The 18,071-nt window shown below is 45.9% G+C and overlaps 1 protein-coding gene across 2 annotated transcripts in view; it reads right to left on the bottom strand.

Annotated features, from left to right (window-relative positions):
- The window catches only part of Nsun2 (tRNA (cytosine(34)-C(5))-methyltransferase Nsun2), an 84,151-nt gene that overhangs the window by 6,942 nt on the left and 59,138 nt on the right, over positions 1–18,071 (bottom strand). For both annotated transcript variants that reach the window (XM_068375551.1, XM_068375550.1), the window contains exon 12: positions 13,192–13,342. In XM_068375551.1, coding sequence (XP_068231652.1) covers positions 13,192–13,342 — 151 coding nt within the window. The remainder of the gene's footprint in view (positions 1–13,191; positions 13,343–18,071) is intronic.

An 18,071-nucleotide genomic window follows, 5' to 3' on the forward strand; every position in this document is an offset into this window, starting at 1 on the left:
GAGGTCTCCACAGAAGGGTTCAGGATCTCGAAGCTGTCTTCCTCTTAGGCAGACCTATCAACAGCACACTCCTTACAGGAAACCTTCGGTCGCTTTCCCTTCAGGGGATCTGTCTGACAGTGTATCAGTCAGTCAGCAGCCGTGGTTCAGTGGTATGGTCAGAGCAGTGGTGCAAGCCTTCAAGCTTCCTCTGTCTGCCAGGTCTTCGGATGACATGAGCTTCCTACAGCTCCAGCAGACCTACTGCAAGGAACTACGGCTTCTTCTTCTCCCCTGAAGAGAAAGAAAGGAGTATCAGCCGTAGTCACTTCCCTGTGGGTAAACCGGTAAATCTTACTCCTGTTAGGCCATCGAGGCCTGCTCCTCCTCCATCTTCCACTGGACACCTCTGCCGAGGGACTCGTGCGAGGAAGGGGGCTTCCTCTCCTACCTTCGGAGGAAGTTTCCCCTCGCACGGAGAGTTCTCCACCACTAATGGAAGTCAGGAGGGACATGACAATCCGGCCTTCAATGTTTGAGTCCTTTGGAAGGAACCCAAGGACTCCAAGATTTCCGAAGTCCTATCAAAGCCTAAAGATGCAGCCAGTCACTCAAGGGATGTCCGCAACACACCCAGAGAAGAGCTCTCGGTGGTGGAAGAAGGAGACTTCGCTGCAAGTCCAACGTCGAAGGGAGCGCAGAAAGAGTAGGAACATGCATTCTGGCAGGTTTTGACTCATGAGGGTTCTGTGGGTTTTCCAACCCAGAGATACCCCCACGAGAGGGCAAATACAGGATTTAGACCGCGTCTTTAGCACCCAGAAGCCTTCAAAGACCAGTGCAGCCTTTCCCTGGTTTAAGGGGCTGAGGGATGGCAGGGCTAAGATCGCCCTACAACTCTCTTAGCTCTCCTCCTCCCAACGTTCCGGCTCTACCATCTCTTCATTACCAGTAGAGGAGGCACTTCGAGATCTTAGACAAGCCTCGTCAAGCTCTTCCTCTCCATCACTCCTTGGAAGGGCTCACCAAAGGAGTCTCTAGAGAGACTCTCTAACCGACAAGTCTCATTCTTAGCAACCGAGATCCTTAATCGGGGTCACAAAGTACGCCATGCAGGCTACTTCGTGCTTGATGTTTGGTTAGGGACCTTGGGAATCCTGGTATGAACTGAGGATTTTTCCAAGGTACGTACCAGGAAAGCAATGAAGACTTTCTTGCTCTCAGGCACCCGCACGATTGGGTTTCTCGCCCATCAAGTTTCAATCCTATGGGCGAATACCATTCTGAAATGTCGGGATGCAATGTTTGAGAGATTCCACCAGCAAGTCCCAAATGCTGAGATTGCCAGGCTCAGGAATTCCCTCTAAAGGGATCCCATTATTTGAGCCTAAAGATGTGGAACATGCTGCTGAGAGATGGAGGAAGTCCCACCAGGCTCCTGTTTTACTGTTCCCCAAACCCAGACCCCAAGGCTCTCTGGCAAGATGCATTCCAACAACAGTTCTCTTGCTTGAGGGTACACTCAGGCACACTATTCTATCTTATTTTTTTTTCTTCCTCTTGTTTTTTGAAATGGTGTGTTGGGCAGGCTTAATAGAAGGGCCATGGATGCCTGGTGGTTTATCAAGAGGTTGTCTTTTCCTTTTTCTGATTCTTTTTCTTCTCAAAACCATCCTTACTGTCCTCCCTTCAGTTGAAGTGGCTATCCTGGAGGGTATTTAGCCTTGCATGGTGTATCGGCTCCTCCATGTTGACCAGTTTTTCCGACTTTTTACTATAGTCTATGGGTATCATCAATCACTTTGTTTATAATTCTGTACGTATTGTTTTTGTTATAAATCTTGTTAATCTAGTTTTTAAGTATGATGTCTCTTGTTTATTTCTATTAATTCTTATGCTGTCTGGAGACATTGAGCGAAATCCGGGACCAGTACGTCCTAGATTTCGTCAATGTCGTCTTCTGTATTGCAATATTCGTGGTCTTCATGCAAATATCCAAGACCTTACAGTTGCGTCCAGACAGTATGATATTCTTTTGTGCTCAGAAACTTTGGTTTCTAATATGAGGCACTCATCTGAGCTCCTTATAACTGGTTTTAAGAAGCCAATAATGTTGAAACGTGATGCCATCCCTAGGGCCAGGGGAATGGCGGTGTGTATTAGGACCGAGTACCCTGCTTCTCATAAGTCCTGCTATCAATGTGGATGTCATGAGATTCAGGTAATAAAAGTTTGTGGCAGGCATAACAACTTTTATTTATGTTCGATCTACCGGAATCCAGACATGGATGATTCTATCTTCGATTGTCTTCTTACCATTATGGCTAAGATACAAGAAGATGATAGAAAGGCTTCTTTTGTCTTTGTTGGTGATTTTAATGCTCACCATAGGGAGTGGTTAAGTTCTATCTCTCCTACCGATCGCCATGGCTTAAGAGCTTTAGACTTTGCCTCTGAATCAGGCTGTGAGCAAATCATAAATGAAGCTACTCACAGGTCTGGTAATTGCTTGGACCTCGTATACACTGGCTCCCCTGGCGTTATAACTGGTAAGGTTGGTTCTCCAGTCGGGACATCTGATCATGCCTTGATCTCATTATTAGTGAAGACTGAGCAGCCTGTCCCTGATATATCATATTCTTGTAAAATTTATATGAAATCCCAAGCAGACTGGAATGGGATTTTGCATGATCTTTTGTGCTTGAATTGGTCACAATTATATAATAGTGTAGATCCTGTTGTCCCTTTGAATGAGAATCTAGTCAACATAATTGATAGGCGTATCCCTTCTCGTGTGCTAAGGTACCGAGTGAAGGACAAACCGTGGTTCAATGATGATTGTAGACGTGCTTTTTTGGAGAAGCAGGAGGCCTATCAACTTTGGAAGGGTAACAGATCAGATTTGACCTGGAACAACTATACTCAGCTTCGAGCTTTTGCTCAGAGAGTAAGGAGTACAATTTAACCATAAAAGAAACACCTTCTGGTACAACTCAGGAACATAAATGGTGGTCTACCCTTAAATCTGCACTCTTTGGTGTAGATGCAACAGTTCCTCCTTTACTTAACCAGATGGCTCAGTCACTCACTGTCCAAAGGAAAAGGCAACCCTTTTGGCTGATGTTTTTGACAGTAAACAGAGTAATGAAAAACTTGAACTTCCTCATTCCTGTTTTCCTGAGGCTAAACTAACTAGTTTAGCTTTTCGATCTCGTGAGATTAAAGCTCTGTTGATGGACCTTGATGCTTATGGAGGTGTAGACCCAAATGGTATTTTTCCTTTGTTTTTTATAAAGACAGCAGATTTCTTAGCTCCAAAGTTATCTGTTATTTTGCGCAAGTTAGCAAGAAGAGGAGCTTTTAGCACTAGTTGGAGAATTGGTAATGTTACTCCTCTATGTAAATGTGTTTGTGGTAGCTCAAGTCCCACTGATTACCGCCCAATTTCCATAACTCCCATATTATCTAAAGTTTTTGAACGTCTTCTGGCAAAACGTCTTAATAGGTTTGCTGAAGGTAATCATCTACTCCCTAGTTTGCAATTTGGTTTTCGTAAAGGCCTTGGAGCATGTGATGCCCTTCTTACAATCTCCAATGCTGTACAGAAATCCCTTGATTGTGGTCGGGAAGTTCGTATGATTGGCCTTGATTTTAGTGCTGCCTTTGACTGTGTTAATCATATTGAGGCCCTTGTTTTCAAACTGAAACAGTTGGGAGTGGGTGGGTCGTTTCTTAGCATTATTATTGATTTTTTAAGTAATAGATCTCAAAGAGTTGTTGTTGATGGGCACCATAGTGATTATAGGAATGTGATATCCGGTGTTCCACAGGGTAGTGTTCTTGGCCTAGAAAACAAGCTTGTTGCATATGCAGATGATGCTACTCTCTTTGCATCAATTCCATCCCCTGAATGTAGATCTAGGGTTGGTGAATCCCTTAATAGAGATTTAGCTAGAATTAGTGCATGGTGCAAATTATGGGGTATGAAGTTGAATCCTAACAAAACTCAAAGTATGATTGTAAGTAGGTCAACCCTCAACATCCGGATCTCAGTATTGATAATGTTTCTTTAAATATGTATGACTCTTTCAAAATTTAGGTGTGATTCTCAACAGCAAATTTACTTTTGAGAAACATATAAGGTCTGTGTCTTCTTCAATTTCACAAAAAATAGGCTTATTGAGAAAGTCTTTCAAGATTTTCGGTGATCAATCTATTCTGAAGAAGTGTTATAATTCTTTCATTCTACCTTGTTTTGAGTATTGTTCTCTTGTCTGGTCTTCAGCTGCTGATTCTCATCTTAATTTGTTGGACAGAAACTTACGGTCTATTAAATTTCTTATTCCTGATCTAGATATTAATCTCTGGCACCGTCGTTCAATTAGTTCATTATGCATGTTGCATAAGATTTTTCACAACTCTGACCATCCTTTACATTCAGATCTCCCTGGACAATTCTATCCTGTTCGTAATACTAGGCAGGCAGTTAATTCTAATAGCCAGGCCTTCTCCATCACAAGGCTCAATACTACGCAGTACTCTAGAAGTTTTATTCCAACTGTGACCAAGTTGTGGAATGATCTTCCTAATCGGGTGGTTGAATCAGTAGAACTTCAAAAGTTCAAAGTTGGAGCAAATGCTTTTTTGTTGACCAGGCGGACATAGTCTTTTTATAGTTTATTTATGACATATTTGTTTTTGATGTTGTTGATAGTTTATTATATGACATGTCTGTTTTGACGTTGTTTCTTATTTTAGAATGATTTATTGTTAATTTGTTCTCTTCATTTATTTATTTCCTTATTTCCTTTCCTCACTGGGCTATTTTTCCATGTTGGAGCCCCTGGGCTTATAGCATCTTGCTTTTCCAACTAGGGTTGTAGCTTGGATAGTAATAATAATAATAATTATAATAATAACAGTGGGACAACATCGACGTTTAGGCCTTTCTCCCGTTCTGTCTGATGAGGAGGGTACTCAACAAGGCCAGAACATTGGTCAACCTTTCAATGACCATCATAGCTCCACTATGGCATTGTGGGTATCTTCTCTTATTGAATCAATAAATCTCATCTTGAGTCTTCCTCACCTCTTACATAGTGGCTTCATACTTAGGATCCTCCTCCCAACATATTCTTCTTCCCTTCTAACGTGCCCAAACTACCTTAATCTTGCTTCCCTTGGTTTCTTTCCAAACCGACTGACTTGTGCAGTTCCTCTAATAAATTTATTTCTAGGAACCTCAGCATTTTCATTTCTGCAACTTCCATCCCTGCTGGCCTTACCACCACCTCTAAGCCTTCCCTATCACACTTTCTAGACTTGTTTCGCTTCTCCAGCCATTCCACCAGGCTTCAATTCTCCTCCTCACTCACCCATTGCACACACCTTCACTTTGTTTAGTTGATCCTAAATATCACAAATTTTAAGTAATTTGTATTTTTCCTAACAGTACTTCCCTCGAACTACTTTCTTAGGAGTATCTGGGATCTCCTTCCCATCCGACCAGAGTTTTGTGTAGTTTACCCCAAACCCATTTTCCACGAGGGGTAACCTCAGGCGAAGTAATACGCGCCCTGAGGCTAACCCCGGGTCAGAGAGCATGCTTGCTCAGGTCTCGACCTCCAGTAAGTTCTTGGTAGCTAAGGTCTCTAAGAATACCAGGGCACACTCGGGGAAGGCAGGGTGGGCCATTACCCGAAAGTAGTTCGAGGTAAGTACTGTTAGGAAAAATACAAATTACTTAAAATTTGTGATTTGTTCCAACACGAAGTACTTATCTCGAACTACTTTCTTAGGAGACTTATACTTTAGGATGTGGGCGTGGCCCTAAAACGTTCTTGAGACCGTGCTGAGGAATATCCAGAGACCTAGAAAGGAGGCTAGGTCGTATTGACCCCATAGAAAACCGATCGAGAGGAAACTACACAAAAACCCATCTTAGTGTCTAAGAAACTCACCTGTGCAAGAAATCCTATGGGACACGACTTCCCCCCGTTGAGGTACTTGTCTCCGGCTCAGGGCCCTCTCAGAGCCCACTTGCCGCGGGAAAAGGGGAAGAAAGTACAAGGGGGTTTAAGGAACGAACCTGTGTCTCTTGTGCTTGTTACCCGCGGTTATCACTGAGGCTATACCTTTAACCCGTTTGGAGCGCGGAAACGACGGTACCTATCGAGAACCCGTCCAGGGATTTTCTTGAATAGTCCTTCAAATAGTGAGCCATGAAGGTAGACTGGTTGGTCCAGGTACCTGCCCTTAGGATCTGGCCCACTGCCATATTCTTCTCGAAAGCCAATGTAGTACTAAGGCCCCTAATGTCATGGGGCCTGGCCTTTCCCGGAAGGGGGATTCCTGCCTTACTGTAGGCCCTGATAATGACCTGCCGCAACCAGGAGATGGTATTTTTCGAGACTGGCTTCTTTACGAGGCCCGTGGAAACAAAAAGGCTTTAGATCCCGGGCCGGAGTTCGGCTGTCCTCTCCAAGTATTTCCTCACCGGCCTGACTGGGCACAGGCGCAAATCCTTCACGTTGTCCGACTGGGGGATTGCCGGAATTGAGAAACCTTCAAACCTGGGGTCCCACACGGCAGGATTCTGGGTCTTGGCTACGAAGGAAGGGACGAACTTGAACGTGACTTCCTGCCAACTTTTCGAGTGAGCCACTTCGTAGGACAGACCATGGATCTCGCCCACCCGTTTAGCTGAAGCTAACGCCAGCAAGAAAACTGTCTTGAGAGTGAGATCCCTGTCCACGATGTCTTTCAGGGGCTCGAACGGGGGTTCGGATAACATTTTCAGGCCCCTTGCCACGTCTCATTGTGGCACCTTCACAGCTTGCGGGGGGCATGATTGCTCAAAACTTTTAATGAGCATTGAGATATGTCTGGAGTTACCCAGGTCTATGCCTTTCAGGAGAAAAACTTGGCCCAGAGCAGCGCGGACTCCCTTGATGGCCGGGATGGACATGTAAACTAGGAAGTCCGCTACCTGCGAGATGGAGGCCTTCAGGGGCCTGATGTCCCTAGCGGTGCACCATTTGGTAAAAGTGGCCCACTTAGCCTGGTAGACCGCTGCTGATGACCGCCTCAGGTAGCCCGACATCCTCATTGCTGTACTTGACGAATAGCCCTCCCTCCTCAGGAGGCGCTCGATAACCTCCACGCGTGAAGGCGAAGGGACCGAGGATTCTCGTGGAATCTTTGGAAGTATGGTTGCCGGAGAAGGTCTGGCCTGTCCGGAAGGGGCCAGGGCGGCTGTTGTGCTAACTCCCTTAGGTCCACGAACCATTCTCTCTCCGGCCACCAGGGCGCTACCAAAGTCATCCACAGGTTGTTCGCCATTCTTACTCTGTTGACGACCTGCCTGAGCATCCCGAAGGGGGGAAAAGCGTACACGTCGAGATTGTCCCAAGGATGTTGGAAGGCGTCCTCGAACCCCGCTTTAAGGTCTGGTACAGGAGAACAGAACACGGGGAGTTGTGTGTTCAGCCTTGTTGCTTAGAGGTCCATCACCGGAGAACCCCATTTTTGAATGACGATTCTGGCTACTTCCGGGTGCAGAGACCATTCGGACCCTACCACTTGCCCCATCCTGCTGAGGCCGTCGGCGAGGACGTTCCTTTTCCCTGGAATGAACCTTGCTGAGATTCTGATCTGCTCCACTTCGGCCCACTCCAGAAGTTCTAACGTGAGGACGTACAGCTCCTTCGACCTTAGGCCTCTGTTTCTTTATGTAAGCTACCACCGTGGCGTTGTCGCACATCAGAGCCACGGTGTTTCCCCGGAGTAGGTGTACGAACTCCTGGCACGCTCTTCGTACTGCCCTCATCTCTAGCACGTTCATGTGCTGGGTCTTCTCTAGGGCCATCCAGCTCCCTCTTGCTGACTTCCCTAGGAGATGGGCACGCCACCCCTCCTTCGATGCGTCCGTGAACAGGAGCATCTCCGGGGGGTCGGCTGCAAAGGGCATCCCTTTGAGGGTGTTCGTCCTGCAGCTCCACCATCCTAGGACTTGTTTCGTCTTCGGGAACACCGGGACCCCCACCGGGACCACCGGGACCACTCTGTGGGGGGAGTCCGTCTGGTTCCAGCTTTCCTTCAAGTTCCACTGGACCTCCCTGAGCTTTAGCCTGCCCTGGGGGACCAGTTTCTCCGACACAAGGTGGCCTACCAGCCTCTGCCAGTCCTTCGCTCTCCTTGGTTGGTCTGTCAGGAAGAGGCGGAGGACCTGGTCTAAGTTGTCCAGCCTTTCCGAGGAGGGGAAGGCTTTCACTAACCGGGAATCCAGAACCATTCCGAGGTAGGTCATCCTGGTGGAGGGTATCAGTTGGGACTTCTTTAGGTTGATGGTGATCCCCAGAACGTTGCAGAACCGCAGCAGCTTCGTGCCTTGCTCCTTCAGTACTTCCTCTGAGGCTGAAAGTAACAACCAGTCGTCTAGGTACCGAATCAGGCGAATGCCCTGTTCGTGTGCCCAGACTGAGACCGTCGTGAAGACCCTCGTGGAGACTTGGGGGGCAGTGGACAGCCCGAAGCAGAGGGTCTTGAACTGCAACGTTTGAGTACCCCATTTTACCCGTAGGTACTTCCTGCTGGAGGGATGAACCGAGATTTGGAAGTAGCATCCTTGAGATCTACTGACGTCATGAAGTCCCCTTCTCTCAAGGACGCCAAGACTGACTTCGGAGTGTCCATTTTGAAGTCTGTCTTGCAGACGAACTTGTTGAGGGCTGAGAGGTCTATGACTGGTCTCCACCCTCCTGTTGCTTTCTCCACCAGGAACAGCCTGCTGTAGAACCCCAGACCTTGGTCCTGGACAGGTTCCATTACTCCTTTTGCCAACATTGCTGAGACCTCTCCTTGCAGAGCTGCCTTTTTCAAGGGGTCCTTGGGGGCTAGCCACTCCGCCTGCTGGTCTGGCATCAGAGGTCGAGGGTCCACTAGGAAGGGCAACCTGTACCATTCCTTCAGTACTGTCACGGTCCACGGGTCTGCACCGTGATCTTCCCATGCTTGCCAAGAATGTTTGAGGCTTCAGCAGGTGTAGGGGGCCTCCCTTCCTATCTTCTCCTTGAGGAGCGGCCTGAACGTCCTCTTCTGGGCGCTGCAAACGATGGTCTATAGGAGGCTTGGGTCGAGGATGATCCCCTACGGGAGGGGTGAGACGACTGGGACCAGGCCGTAGCCGAGCGCTCTCTCCTGGGTTGGCTAGGAGAAGCCCGAGAAGAGCGAGGCGTGTCGGCGGAGGACCTTCTGTACGCCAGCCTTCTGACCGGGTGGGGCCTGGGCTCGTACGGGTCCTCCAACTTCCTAACCCTCTCAATCGACTCCTCCGCTGCCTTCAGGGGAAATATCGCGTCGTCCCACAGGGTCAGGCTCCTCAAAGACCTGGCCTCTCGGTCCGGAAGCCTCCTAGTGATCTTGCTCAAGACTGTGTCCCTGCTCCGCAGGACCCAGTTGGCGGCCAAAGCTAGCGACTGGTAGGAGAGGAATTTCAGGGCCTTACCTCCTGAACTGATAAGTTCCTTGAGTAAAGCCTGGGTTTCCGGTACCGTCAGATCGTATGAGGACTGGACGCCCACCAGGGTGGAGGCAGCCAAGAGGAGACGTTGACTAAGTCCTTCGATATCTCCTCCATCATAATCGCCTCCGAAGGAGAGAAGCAGATCGGAGCCGTCGACGCCCTCTCTTCTGAGGCTCCCTGCCCCAACACGGCGAGTGCTGGCTCCAGTGCACAGACGCCTGCTCACTGTCCCTCCGGAAGGTAAAACTTACTCTGGGACTTCAGGCGCTGGAGTAGTTTGGAATCGCTCTGGTTCTTGGGCGCCTCGGCGTGGTTGGCCACGATCCTGTCCACATGGGCTCTACCTAACTTAACGTCCCTCGCTAAAGGGAGAGCCAAGGAGGGGCGCTGCTGGACCGGGGCGTCCACTATCCTATTGAGGCTGGAACGCCATGAATCTTCGGAGGAGGGCTCCGGCTCGTCCAGTCTGTGGTGGCTCCTGATGAGGCCTATCACCCTCCGATAGGCCGATACCTCTGCTGCCGAACCCTCTCCATGGTCGTCGAGATCTTCCGAAGGGCGCGCTGACGCATATGACGGGGGTACTCCGACGGAGGACCTCGCACGTGGGGGGAGTCCTGGACCGACCCTCTAGCGGGGGTTCTCGCTGAAGGAAGGGCATCGCCGTCGGGACGGGGGCCTCCGTCCTAGGTCCATCACCCCTTCCGGAGGTCCTCGTATCTGCTGGCCTGCCCGTCGAGGAGAGCCGTAGATCGCGCTCGTGACGAGCTAGGTGGGCTTTGGAGGTCAGGACTCGGCTGCCAGAACGAAGGGGCGACTCTCTCCGCTGGGCGGATGAAGCTGGAACCTTCGCAGGCCTACGCCTGTCGACTGGAACCTGCCAGGATGAATCCCTCTGTCGGTTGCCACTGCTGCGGGAAGATTATCTATCCGGGGAGCGCGTCCTCGGACGCCAACTTGAAGGGCCCGGCGCCACAGCTAACTCCAGCAGCCTGTCGCGGTGAATCATCACCCACTCACCGTCCGGGGAGGCACTTTTCTTCCACTTTCTCTTGGGGGATCCTGGGCGCCGACTCTCGTGCCGCAACCTAGAGCGAGAGCGAGAGCGCGACATCTTCCTGCGGGACTTCTCCCTCCGTCTCCTGAGCTTCCTCAGCGCCTCGTCCTCCTTAGAGCAGGAAGGTCCTCCACTGAGGAAACCGAAGACTTGTAGGCCCTCTTCGATGACCTCGCCTCCCGCGCTGGTGTAGGGGGATTCCTGCGACGCTCTGTGGACGGCGATGCCTGTAGAAACACCTCTGGGAATATGGCCGACGGCGCTGGGGGAAAGCGCGGAAGCTTCTGAAGGGCGTCTTGGGGGGAACCCACGCAATGGAGTCCGACGGCGGGGAAAACTCTTCTTGACATCGCCCTCAGCTGCCAAAGTGCCTGAAAAACACGCCCAAGAGGCTGGAGAAGAATTAGGTAAATTTTTCTCCCACATGGGGTCATCTGAGGAAACGTGACCAGGACTCCGTCTTCCGAACACACTCCCGCCCCTCCCTCAGTCCCCTCACTCGCCTGAAACGACGTCACAACTCCACTATCTTGAAGGTCAGACTCTTGGGGAAGGGCCGCGGGCCTCTTCCCCGCAACGGACTTACCTCGTCCCCTACTCTGGGTAGGGGAGGTTGGAAGGGAAGCTCGGTCCAACGAGACGCCCGGCGAAGCAAGGAAGGAAGGGACACTCGGCTTCTTAGGCGACTTCTTCGCCGCCGCCTTCTTTTTGGTGCTATACCGCACCCACTGCACCTCATTCCACGACTCGCACTCCGGAAGGGGAACAAACGCTGCCCCTGCACGAGGAACAAGGAGTGCAGGTTAACTAAGGGCTTCGATAGGAACGCTCCACACGATTTACCGGCCATAGGCCCAGGATAACGGCAGGGATGCTCCATGAGGTAGGAGAAAGCACTACGAGACACAAGCACGCTCAGGGAAAGCACAAGGGGACCTCGTGGGTATCGGATGAGACACAAAGGGGTCGGGGACACACAAAGTCACACTGGGATTAGGAGAGCGGCGAGATGATATCGCGACGCGACCAGAGAACTTACTGGAGGTCAAGACCTGAGCAAGCATGCTCTCTGACCCGGGGTTAGCCTCAGGGCGCGTATCACTCTGCCTGAGGTTACTCCTCATAGAAAATGGGTTTGGGGTAAACTACACAAAACTCTGGTCGGATGGGAAGGAGATCCTAGATACTCCTAAGAAAGTAGTTCGAGGTAAGTACTTCGTGTTGGAACAAACTTAAATTCATGTACATTATTTCAGTTCAATGCCTCCCAATCATGCTGCATTCCTGCCATCCCCTCATTTACACATAGTCTCATACTTGGACTGATTTTTGTACCACTCCTCTCCAGTGTATTCCTTCAAATTTCCTGATTTACTTCAACCTCCTCATTACTATCTTAACAGATCAGTATTTTGTCTGCAAATTACACAGATCTTGGAGACTCCTGTCTAATGGCACCGGTCAATCTGTCGGTGATAATTGAAAACCGTAAAGAGCTTATAGCCAATCGCTGGTGCAATACTACCTCAACATTTAAACCATTCCATTGTACCTACAGCACACCTCACTGTTGTGTTACTATTCTGATAAATATCCTGTATTGACCCCACATACTTCCCATTCTCACCACAGCTCCTCATGCAATAGAACAATTCATCTCGTGGCAACGTATCATAGGCTTTCACTAGGTCCACAAACACAAAATGCAATACTTTTTGTCCTCAATATTTTTAAATCAACATTCATAAATCAATTATGGCATCTGAAGAACTTCTAGCTGGCAATAAACCATACTGTTGTCCACTGATTTTTACCTGTGTCCTTAGCTGGCTTCTACCACAATTTCCTAGATCTTCAGGCTATGGGTTAAAACTTTATTCCACATAAGTTTGTGCAATATGAGCATCTCCCTTGTTCTTTTAGATAGGCACCAGGACACTCCTCCACTATTCAGGCATTCTCTACCACACTATAAATAGCCTTGTTAGAAACCTCACTGCTGGATCTCTCAAGCACATCCACCGAAATATGGTCTGGCTAACCGCCTTTCCCTTATTCATTCTCTTTAAAGCATACCTTACATCCATCTCACTTATGACACATTTTACACACTATAAAGCCTATTTTCTTATTCCTTCAATTTGGCGCTTATATGTACTGCCCTTTCTCAGATTTCTTGTATTAGTACAGTCTTAGAAACAGAACAAATACTAGTCTAAATGCAATTTTTACACCAATCCAATCACTCACCCACTTACAAATTGCAACACATGGTTCACATCACATTAAAAAGTTATTCATTGATCACAAACCCAAATATTCTTTACTATATAATACAACACTACTCTATATCTCTACTGTATACCATTCATTTCAAGTTTATTTTAAGTCTATTTATGTCAAAAGCAGGCTTTTCCCTTGTACAACCCAACTTATTACATTATTGTTTTCTAATATAAGTTTCATACATATTTCCTCTTTGCTCATCCAGCGAGTTGTAAGCAAAAGCATTGCTCATTTCAACCTACAATATTCAGTTATTTTTTTTTTACCAACTACCCATTAGGGCTTTATCAAAAGAAGTGGAATATGTAATCTGCATGAATAAATGCATAATACATTTTATACTTACATAATTCCGAACATTGCTGTTGCGTAACTGGGTCCATAGTTGCTATTTCAGGTGGCATTTCCATATCATCATTTAAAAGCAAGGAAACCAGATCACTGTGAGTTACTGTGATTTTCCTTTGAGTTATTAGAGGAAGTAGCACTTCTGATCCCTGAAAATGAGATTATATACTTTAACTATTAATACAATGGTTAAAAAATATAGGCACCAATGCAAAGAATTAAGTTTATGAAAATATCATTGATAGATCAGCACACACAGTCCATTACCCAAGTTACTAGTTTATTACATATTTCTCAAATTAATAAAACATAGCAGTATGCAAAGGATAAAACCAAGGAACACCTCAATTTCTTGGCTTATGAAATGTTCATATTCTATGACTAGTTTTCATACTATTTATACAATTGGAAAAACAATCATCAATAAATTATGGCTGTTGAAGGTGTATATTTTCAAAATCAACCAGAAAAATTAACTACAACCTCGTGAAATTTTCTAAGTGGTCTTCCCTCTTTGTCACAAGGTAAACCATTCCTTAGCTATCACAAAGTAAACATTTAAAAGGCATTATCTAACTATAACCATCATAAACGTTTTTATATCATCTCCTCCCTTTACCGTCTTCATGAAATTCTATCGAATCTTGATCTTCATCAAATGCCTTTTTCAATGAGTTCCTGCGCCTTTGTCCTCCTATTTCTATATCTATATTGACTAAAAGCCATTTCTCATCCCTTCTTGTCACATGTCCAAACCTTGTAAATCTTTAAATTCTTCACCTTATTTTTCAAGCATATGAATACCACATCTCTGCTAATTCCTTCATAATAGTAAATGATCTTCCCAATGTACTCATCATAGATCTAAATTTTCTAAAATCACAACTCGCTAAAATTAAATTTCAAAAGTAATTATTATTTTTCCTATCCATACAAACCAGAGTTTTTTAAAATAGGGAATGTCTTCAGTGGAGCTGGAACAGCCGTTGAATTTGTTTACGACATAGTTAACAATAGGTGGTGTGTGCAAACAAGAATTCATGCACACCGACCCGCTTGTCATAGACTTCCTTTTTGACCTTTGGCTCAGGGCTGAGACGGGGGGTTGAGATGAGAAATTTAACTTTAAAGGACTCAGGTTTGTACAGGAGGGAAAAATACTTATTACTTTTAAAAAAATTTCTTTGTTCCCATTTGTACTTACACCTTTATTCCTTTATTTTAAGAAACTCACTAATTTGTGGATTGGAAATCCCCCTAGAAAAGAACTAATTGGTTCTTTTTGTTCCCTGGAAGTGTCAGTCTACTGGGTTCTATAGGGGAGCAAAAGAGAGGATTCCAGCAATTTCCTACCTGTCCATCATAAGGATGAATAGGTTGATAGGGCCTGGCCTGTATAAGATGATTGGTATGTAGTCAAAGTAGAAATCCCCTCTCCCAAGGGGGAGAGAAGTCCTGAATGCTATACCTAGCATATGATAATCTATGGGTTTGTATATGTTATCATCCCCCTTGTCAAGGAAGGATGGGGGATATACTTCTATAGGAACAAAAGAATGGAGCTCAGAAGTATATCTTACCTGCATCAAGTCAGATCCAGTGAGTAAAAGTACAACCGTTTCATCTCCAGGAGAGTGGAAGGGAAGATGAAAGAAGAGCCAGTCATTCTACCTTACATCTACACATTATTATAAACAATATACTTCCTGTCACATACAGGAGTTGGGTTGGCTACACAACTACTTGAGCAGCCACCACAGGACCAATAACGAAAGTGTTACGGGACTTAATGGGTATAATACCGTTGCTAAAATGCCGTGAAGCATGTTTGGCATTTCAAAACACCAGCTATCAAAACACTTGGCTGACTGAAAAATTCCTCTTAAAGATTAGGGTAGGGCCTATAACACCAACTTCATGAGCCCTAGTAAATATTTTGACCCTCTCAGTTGTCAAGTTGAATGCCTTACGGGTTGTCTAACAAAGCCAGAAAGAGAGTATACCTTTGACACTTTCAAGGTTATGCCATTGCTAAAGATGAGGCCCTCACAAGACAGAAACGCATCTTCTCTAAGTTGTTACCTGTCACTTCACTCGCAATAAGGCGGCTTTCCGCTTGGCAAAGAGGTAGGGACCACTCGTTCCACACAACCGCCCCATGGTGATTGAGTATATTCGCTTGTAAATATCTCTTGGAGAGTTGAGTAGGACTGTAGGACTCCTCTGGCGAGGTCTTTGTTCCGCCACCAGGTAAAATCGTCCCAAGCCTATTGACCATAAAATGTCCTGAGCCTCATGGCCCACTGGAAAAGGAAGGCTGGGTGATACCAGTATGTTGACCAATGATCTTTTGAACACTAATGAAGGTACCTGAGAAGAACGAGCTTTTCCAGCTAAGGAAAGTGGCCAACAAGGTACTGCCAGTGCTGAGCTGGGAGTACTCTCTTGGACAGGTTTGGTCATGCTACCTCCATGAGCTTGTGGATGTGATTGTCTAAAGAAAGGACTCGGTGCTATTGTGTCTATCAGCATGTGTAAGTACTTGAACCTCCGCTTGGTTAAGATATTCAACTTCTCCCAATATATCACAATCCCCAAATCGTGACGAAATGCAAGAAATCTATCATAATCCAGAACCAACAGCCTCACAGAGGAGTATAGGATTACCCAATTGTCGAGATGCATCATTAGAAGTATCCCTTGCAAATAGGCTGAAGCTGCTACAAGAAAGAACATCCGAGTGACCACCTGAGGAGCTGTACACAGTCCAAAGCAGTCTTGAACCGGTATAGTGTACTGTAAAGGGAGAAGGGGAGGTACCTCTTAGAGGACTGATAAATGGGTACTTCGAAATACTCATGCTCATTGTCTGAAACCATGAAGTCTCCTTCTCTGATGGAATTCAGCAAAAGCTGAATATTTTCCATACTGAATTTTATTTGATGAAAAAATCTTGTTCAATGGAGCAAAAGTCTCCAGCCCCCAGTTGGCCTCTCCACCAAGAAGAGTTGCCTGTAATAGCTTGCACACTTCTCGAGTGACTTCGGGCACCTTCGTGTTCAACATTCTTTCCATATCTGTCACTAAGGCCAGGATTATGGTGATGTTGGAGGATTAAGCAATAACGTTATCGGTATGTGAGATAGAGAAGCCAAATAATCCAGAATAAGTACAGTACTGTAGTAAATAAATGTCCCGAAGGACACTCACTATGACTCAGTCAAATGTGTCTGCCAGGTTGCTAAAAAGCCAGATAAGAATCCCCTGCTCAGGCAATAGAAGAGGGTGAACACTGGCATCAGCATCTCCCTCTTGGTCCCTTTTTCTCCCAAACCCCTTTCTGGAGGGAACAAGTTGGGTGGTCAAGTTTTCCTAAGGCTACTCATTTATGACGGTCTGCATTAAAAAGCTTCTAGCACACACATTGTAGTGATTACCTCACACTCCACAAAACCTGAAAAATTATCCGCTGTTACAGCATAAGACAAAAGTGAAGTTTTCAAAAGTAAATAGGTAATATAGCAATAATTAGTTTAGAACGGTGTTGTTGTTGTTGGTGAGGGCGACTGTCGGAGGAGGGGTCAGCCGACTGGATTCATGGTGTTTGGTCTGTGTTAGTGGTGGGTGCGCTCTCTTGTCTCTGTGTGTGTGTTTGGTGGTCCAATTGTTTTTGTGTTGACAAGCTGATATTTGAGTAAAGAAGGTAAATATAGTAAAAATATTAATATTATCAGTGGTAGCAGAGTGTGGTTAAAAGTGAACCTAGGCTGGGGCATCGACTGTGTTGGTTGTGAGCATACTTCGATTAGGTTAGTGCTATGGGAGACAATGGAGTTGGAGGAAGGAGCAACCTGGGTTTTGTAGTAAGCAGTCAGAATACAAAGGGTGGAAAAGTCAGGTAAAGGATTGGTTGGTAGTATGTGTGGTTGATGTTAAATATCCAGGTATAGAGATTAGATTTTAAGTTTGAAAGGAAAAGCTTTAGAAGTGACAGAAGAGAGAGATAGAGAAAAACTGAAAGGTACAGAAGGTTCAAGGTAATATTTAAGAAATTAATGGATAACTATGGGGAGATGAAGTACTTTAAAAGAGAGAGAATCTGGTCAAAAGATGAGAGATTTCATAATTAGGTATAAGACCGCAGCTTCAGAATGCAGTAAGGCTATAGGAAAAAGTTTGTTTGAGGGACAGGCTAAAGGTTGTCATGTTTAAACCTCAACGAAAATACAAAACAGATGGTGTTGGCTGCATGTGGGCAAGGTAAACTAGAGTATGATTCTGTGTCCAAGATATTATAAAGAATATTTGAAGAATTAGGGAACGAGGAAGAGGATGATTGGTGAGGATCTGAAAACATGAATATGGGTAGAGGCAGAGAGGAATACAGGAATAGTGGTAGAACTAGGTGGATAAGAGGGAGTGGTGGAAGAAATCCAACAAGTAGAGAGGGGAAAGTAACATTGTGTCCTATATGTAGTTCTGAACGGCATTGGACTAAAGATTGTCCTCGGAATCCTCAGAATAGAGAAAAGCTATATGAAAACAAGTTTGATGAAAATAAGACTGGTAATGTGGACAATAAGCATAGGTTAAAACAAGTTAAGAGATTATTTAGATGGGAAAATTCAAGTAGGAGAAATTCAAGAAACAGATATTAAGTCTTGGGGAGAAGTTGATGCTAATTTAGATACAGGATATAAATCAACTGTGTATGTTGAATTATGACTAGCTAGAGTTGTAGTTGGTTTAAGCTTAGGAGAGTTGAAAAGAATAAAGGACACCAAAGAGGAATCAAACAAGGTCTTTTTAAGTTTGGTGAATCAGCATATGAATCTAAAGGTGTAATAGAAATACTGTACCAGTTTTGTTAAAAGGATA

The sequence above is a fragment of the Palaemon carinicauda genome, chromosome 6, assembly GCF_036898095.1.
Source record: "Palaemon carinicauda isolate YSFRI2023 chromosome 6, ASM3689809v2, whole genome shotgun sequence".
NCBI lineage: Eukaryota > Metazoa > Arthropoda > Malacostraca > Decapoda > Palaemonidae > Palaemon > Palaemon carinicauda.